Genomic DNA, 6,129 nt, shown 5'->3' on the forward strand with positions numbered 1-6,129 from the left:
ACATAATCCACACCCGAGGCACTTACTGCAGGTGTGAGGAAGACTTTATATGGATTTCCCAGGACAGGTCTTCCTCTATATCCTCTGCTTTAGCTCCTCTCTGAGGTACCTAGATAATAATATTTGTTGCACATTTTTTGAGTTGCTTTGCAACTATAAACAACTCCCCTCCATCCTCCACTCCCATCCCCCCACCCCACTGCCCATATCCCCCTCCACATCCCCATCCTCATCCCTTCTCCACCCCAACCCCCCTCCACCTTACCCCATGCCCCTACCGCCTACCCTCTATGCCCCCTTGTGTTCCAACTAAAGGAAGATGCTTTGCAAATGTAAACAATCCCCTTTCACCCCCCACCCACCCTTCCCCTTCCCCCACACCCCATCCCCCCTACCCGCCCCCCCCCCCCCCCCCCCCGCCCCTGGCTCCCCTTTGTTTTCCAACAAATGGAAGATGTTAACCACGAGCACATACCCCTAGGCCTCCTGAGCCTAAGGACTGGTAATATTAACCCCTGTGATGACACCCTATTATCTCAGCATCAAGCCAATCAGAGAATTGTGCACTAGCTGATCACAGATCCTGTGACTCTCCTCCCTCACTTGGCTTTTAAAAGTGTTTTGATGAAACCATTCTGGGAGTTCGGGGGCTTTTAGGGTAGGAACCCTGAAAGTCTCCTTGCAGGACCTTGCAATAAACCTTTCTCTGCTCCAAACTCCAATGTTTCAGTTTGTTTGGCCTCATTGTACATTGGCCACACAAACTTGCGTTAACACAGGGAGTTGGAAAATATCTCACATATTGCTTTTATTATCCTTCTCTTAGAAAACTGGTATCATTAGATAGATAGATAGATAGATACCTGGTGGAAATGAAAATGGAATTCAGATTGAGTGACTTCTGACATGTCCTTCAGGCCCAGCATATGTTATGGACATCTTGCAAACGTATGCTGAACTGGGACTAGAACGCAGATGTATGTCTGACAGGAAAGCCAAATGTTTCAAGCTCTCTATCTAAAGTGATTTCCTTAAATTTTTATATAGAAATATTTTTCCTCTAATGCATGTACCCTGGTAAGTTTCTAGTGTTTTCACTAATGTTTATTCATTAATTTATTGGATTGAAGGGTTCGGGTGTCTGAGGTGGAGATTAAAATTTTGCCTCTGAGGATGAATTTTCAGTATCTAGTTGGTGTAGAAAACTGCTGTCAACCATAAAGACTTGAGGTACTTTTGGTCTCTATGACAACCAGAGTATACCATCTTACCCTGGGAGGGGAAACATTTAACTTGGATGTTTACAGGCAGGAAGTGTATGATACTTGCATCAAAATAATTTGGTTGTCTACCATCACTGTGAGCATGTGTGTATGTGAGGGTATTGGAGAGGAGTAGAATATATGATTGCAAATGTAAGGTCTGATCAAAGAAGTTGTCAGAGCCACTGGCAGCCTCTGCTGAGAGGCTGAGTCACCAGTTAATCCATCCCCTCCCTTGTTTCTGTGTCCTCAGATGACACACCATAGTGTGAGGGCTCTGTGATCTTGGATTCTGTAGAGCCAAAATTTGTAAACCCTTTTGATTATACACCCCTCTCCAATAAATATTTTTGCAGTATTGTGGAAAAGACCCTGATGCTGGGAAAGATTGGGGGCGGGAGGAGAAGGGGATGACAAAGGATGAAATGGTTGGATGGCATCCCTGACTCAATGGAGATGGGTTTGGGTGAACTCTGGGAGTTGGTAATGGACAGGGAGGCCTGGCCTGCTGCAGTTCATGGGGTCACAAAGAGTTGGACATGACTGAGCGACTGAACTGAACTGAACTGAAAAGATGTGTAATATGTCTACATATACTGAGGAAATTTGGGGAAGGTAAATTATAAATGCACAAGTTTCGAAGCAAATGAATTGTGAGATACAATGAATATATTGGAAATATTAATACAGTTTTTCCTGGTCTCCAATGGATCATTTACATACATCCTAGGTATCTGAATACCACTTAGGAAATTACTATGCCAAAGGAAAGCTTTTAAGTTATTGCTGTGCAGTGCTAAATTGCTTCAGTCGTGTCCGACTCTGCGACTCTATGGACTGTAGCCCACCAGGCTCCTCTGTCCATGGGATTCTCCAGGCAAGAATACTGGAGTGGGTTGCTGTGTCCTCCTCCAGGGATCTTCCCAGCCCAGGGATCAAACCCACGACTACTGCAGCTCCCGCATTATAGGTAGAATCCTTACGGCTGACCCACCAGGGAAGCCCCTTAACTTATTACATCACTAGTTAAATACTATGAATGGTTCCCCATTGCTACATGCATAAGGGACAAACTCCCTAATAAAACTTCTAGCCTCTGGTTGAATTCTGATTGCGATTTTTTTGATGCAGCAGTTTTTTTCGGCAGATTAGTTTAAGTTCTTGTTTCTTTTGTGTGTTTTTTTTTTTTTTATGGAGATTTTTTTCTTTATTGAGAAACTTAAGACTTGGGTACATCAAATAAAACCAATTTCTGGGGGGAAAAAAGCAAAACCCACAATAGAAAAAAAAGTTAACACTGTCTGGGCCACATCAGAACCCAGAGAATATATTCTTTAAATTGAAAAATTCTAGGTGTTTCATAATTGACCTTTTGATACAAAATGACCTATTAAATTTGCGATTGTGGTTCTTGGTGTTGAGGTCCATAGGACAAGCTAGGAGTCTTCAAACCTTGAGCTGAATTCCATGAGGGTTTATTTGGCTTTTGAATCGGTTCGTCCTTGTCTAAGAGGTAGCAGCAGCAACAGCGCCCACCTTCTGAGCAGCTTCTTTCTTGGCATGATGAGCCTGAAGGACCGCCACAGCCTCATCCACCTTGGAGCGGAGAGACTCGGGGGACTCCAGCATGTGCAGCAGCTCTGAGTTGTCGATCCAGCAGCATCCCAGTTATCTTCCCAGCCAGGTTCGAGTGCATCGTCTGGATGAGTGGGAACAGACGTTCACCCAGCATCTGCTTCTGTTCCTGGGGGGGTGCTGCAGCCAGCATGGAGGCGGTCAGTGGCTCCTGCCCCTGCACGTGGACCGCAGGCTGGGGTGCCTGCAGGGGCTGGATGGCCGGGTGAGGACTGCGGACGCTGGAGGCATATTTGTAAGGTGCAACAGCCCGAGGAGCAGCAGCAGCAACAGCGGCACGAGGCGCTAAGTTCTGCACAGCTGTGGGAACACCTCCAGACTGGCAGCTGTCAGTCAGCCCTTGCTGGGCGGCACCAGCCCCACCAAAGTCCATAGCCAAGCGGTCCGGGCACTCAGACCTGACTCTCTGAGCGGTAGTAGGGAGGCCGCGAGAGGCCGGAGCATTACCAGTTGGAGCCAGATGGCGAAGAGCTGGACGAGGCCCAGACTGGCGTATAGCACTTGGCATTCCTTGGAAGCCTTGCTGCCAGCGTGGATTAGGCCTCATCTGTGCTAACTGGTTAGGTGTGTAATATGGTGGTCTTCCCTGAGCCTGTGGAACTGCTGGCACAAAGTAGCCCCCAGCTGCAGGCTGGAACTGATTTAAGATGGCGTTGGCGGGCAGTGCCCTCATCCCGGCCACCCACTGCATATATTGGTTGGTCAGGTGAGCCTTTCTCTCCTCCTTTCTCTGGGCCAGAGCGACATAAAGTGGCTTGGAGCCCACGATGCGTCCATTCATCTCCGTGACTGCTTTGGTTGCCTCTTCAGGGGATGAGAAGCAGACAAAGCCAAATCCTTTGCTTCTCCCATCCTCCAGCATCACCTTAGCACTGGTGATTGATCCAAAAGGAGAAAACTCTTTCCTTAACTTCTCGTCATCGATGGTGTCATCCAAGTTCTTAATGTAGAGATTCACCCCCTGATAGCGACTAATCCTCTCCTGCTTCAGCTGTTCAAATTTTCGCTTTAACTCGGCCTGCCGCTCCACTTTCTTTTGTGCACGGCCAACGATAATGACCTTCCCAGTGATTTCTTTTCCATTCATCTCTTCCACAGCCTTATTGGCATCCTCGTGTTTTTCGTAACTCACAAAGCCAAAGCCTTTGGATTTCCCACTGGGATCTCTCATCACCTTGACACTTAGGGTCTTACCAAACTGGCTAAATAGCTCTTTCAGATTCTCATCATCAACCTCTTCCCCAAAGTTTTTGATGTAAACATTGGTGAATTCCTTGGCTTTGGCTCCAAGTTCGGCTTCCCGCTCTTTTTGAGACTTGAATCTGCCCACAAACACTTTGCGGTCATTGAGGAGCATGCCGTTCATCTTCTCGATGGCCTTGTCGGCAGCCTCCTGGGTCTCGAAGTGGACAAAGGCATAACCCTTAGAGCCGTTCTCATCACACACCACCTTGCAGGACAGAATGTTCCCAAAGACGTTTCCCACACCAGATTTTCTCAGAGACGGATCCCTCTGAGACCACAGGATCCGGATCGGCTTTCCCTTAATTACATCAAAGTTCATGGTGTCCAAGGCCCGCTCAGCGTCAGCCGGCTGCTGGAAGTTGACGTAGGCATAACCCAGGGAGCGGCGGGTGATCATATCGCGGCAGACCCGGATGGACAGCACAGGCCCCGCAGGACTGAACTTTTCGTACAGCATGGCCTCGGTGACGTCCGAGTGCAGGTCACCCACGTACAGGGAGGCCATGGGGTAGCTGCTGGCCGCAGCGTTCATCTCCCCAGCCCCCACCACCCCGAGCCCCGCCAGGAGGACTTCTTAAGAGGGACCGCACAGGACAAAGGGGGCTCCGCTCGGAGCCGTGGCCCACGCCGCGGCTCACAGGTGGCAGTGAAGCTCGGAGAAGCTGGGAGTCGGCTCCGAGGGCCGGAGAGGAGTTCGGGGACGGCTCGGACGAGACTGCCAAACCGCAGACAAAAGGCTCTCAAAAACAATATGGCCCTCCCTGGGAGTTTTTAATTTTTCAGCTGTCCTGGTCCGAAGCTCCCAATTTCAAAAAAAAAGGAAAAAAATTAAAACGGCGACTCCCCTCCGAATGACAAAAAAATTTCCAGAGGCAACCCAGCGGTGCCCAAGGCGGCCTCCGGGACGCGCGTTTCTCTATAAATATAGGCCTCGGGCTCCCGGCGGTTTAAGATTACAGCAGCCCGGGGAAGAGGGAAACCAAATATTTGTCGGTGCCGACTCGGCAAGCCCCGGGCGGCCCGAGCGCGCAGCCGCCTCCCACGCCGGGCCGGCGAAGGGCAGCGCGGACACGTGGTGCGGGGAGGCCGGCGCGCGGGGGGCGAGGGCGGCGGGCGCGGGGCTGCCACGCGGCGCAACCGGGCGGCGGCGCGTGGACGCGGGCGCGCGGGCGGCTCACCACCGGACCGACGGACGGGGACCGACAGACGCCCAGGTGCGGCGGCGGCGGGCAGGCCGGAAGCGTGCGAAAGTGACTTCCCCGCGGTTTCTCCGAAGAGGATTCGTTTTTTTCTTTTTCTTTCTCTCTCTCTTTTTTTTTAAATTTTAAAGCGTTTTCGGGTTTTTTTTCTCTTTTTTTTTCTTCAGGCTACTAGGCCCGAAAGTGGTGGAGGCTGCGGCGACCCGGGGCGGAGAGGTCTTGTTTCTTTTGAATGAAATATGTTTTAGTAAGCAGTTGGAATAAAGTATATTTAAATCTATTAGCTTCACATTTCTGACTCTGCTCTGTGACACTGAGGCATGTCACTGCTAACCCTGTTTCTGATTTTCTACCTTGTTCACTGTCAGCCTGTGCTCATGGTAGAGGGAGCCACATGATGACTTGTATCTGGAGGAAGGGAAGCAAGTAAGCCACACTTCTGTTCCTGGAATGAACTCTATTTGATCATAGCATATTATTCTTGTTATATATTGTAGGCTTATTCTGCTGAAGTATGTTTTTTTAAAAAACTTTTTATTTTATGTTGGAGTATGTGTGTGTGCGTGCTTAGTTGTGTCTGACTCTTTGCAACACCATGCATTGTAATGCTCAAGGCTCCTCTGTCCATGGAATTCTCCAGGCAAGAATACTGGAGTGGGTAGCCATTCCTTTCCCCAGGGGATCTTCCTGACCAGGGATTGAACCCTAGTCTTCTGCATTGCAGGCAGATTCTTTACTACTGAACCACCTGGGAAGCCCCATATTGGCATATAGCTGATTAACAATAT

At 49.5% G+C, this 6,129-nt stretch overlaps 1 protein-coding gene across 1 annotated transcript; it reads right to left on the bottom strand.

Annotated features, from left to right (window-relative positions):
* Positions 1–2,439: 2,439 nt before the first annotated feature.
* Positions 2,440–5,516, bottom strand: LOC102392605 (polyadenylate-binding protein 4). The gene is given in 3 exon segments (XM_025275956.3): positions 2,440–2,916; positions 2,918–3,209; positions 3,345–5,516. Coding segments are annotated over 3 exon segments (1,770 nt in total). The 5' UTR covers positions 4,675–5,516; the 3' UTR covers positions 2,440–2,768.
* Positions 5,517–6,129: the final 613 nt, after the last annotated feature.

The sequence above is a fragment of the Bubalus bubalis genome, chromosome X (assembly GCF_019923935.1).
Source record: "Bubalus bubalis isolate 160015118507 breed Murrah chromosome X, NDDB_SH_1, whole genome shotgun sequence".
NCBI lineage: Eukaryota > Metazoa > Chordata > Mammalia > Artiodactyla > Bovidae > Bubalus > Bubalus bubalis.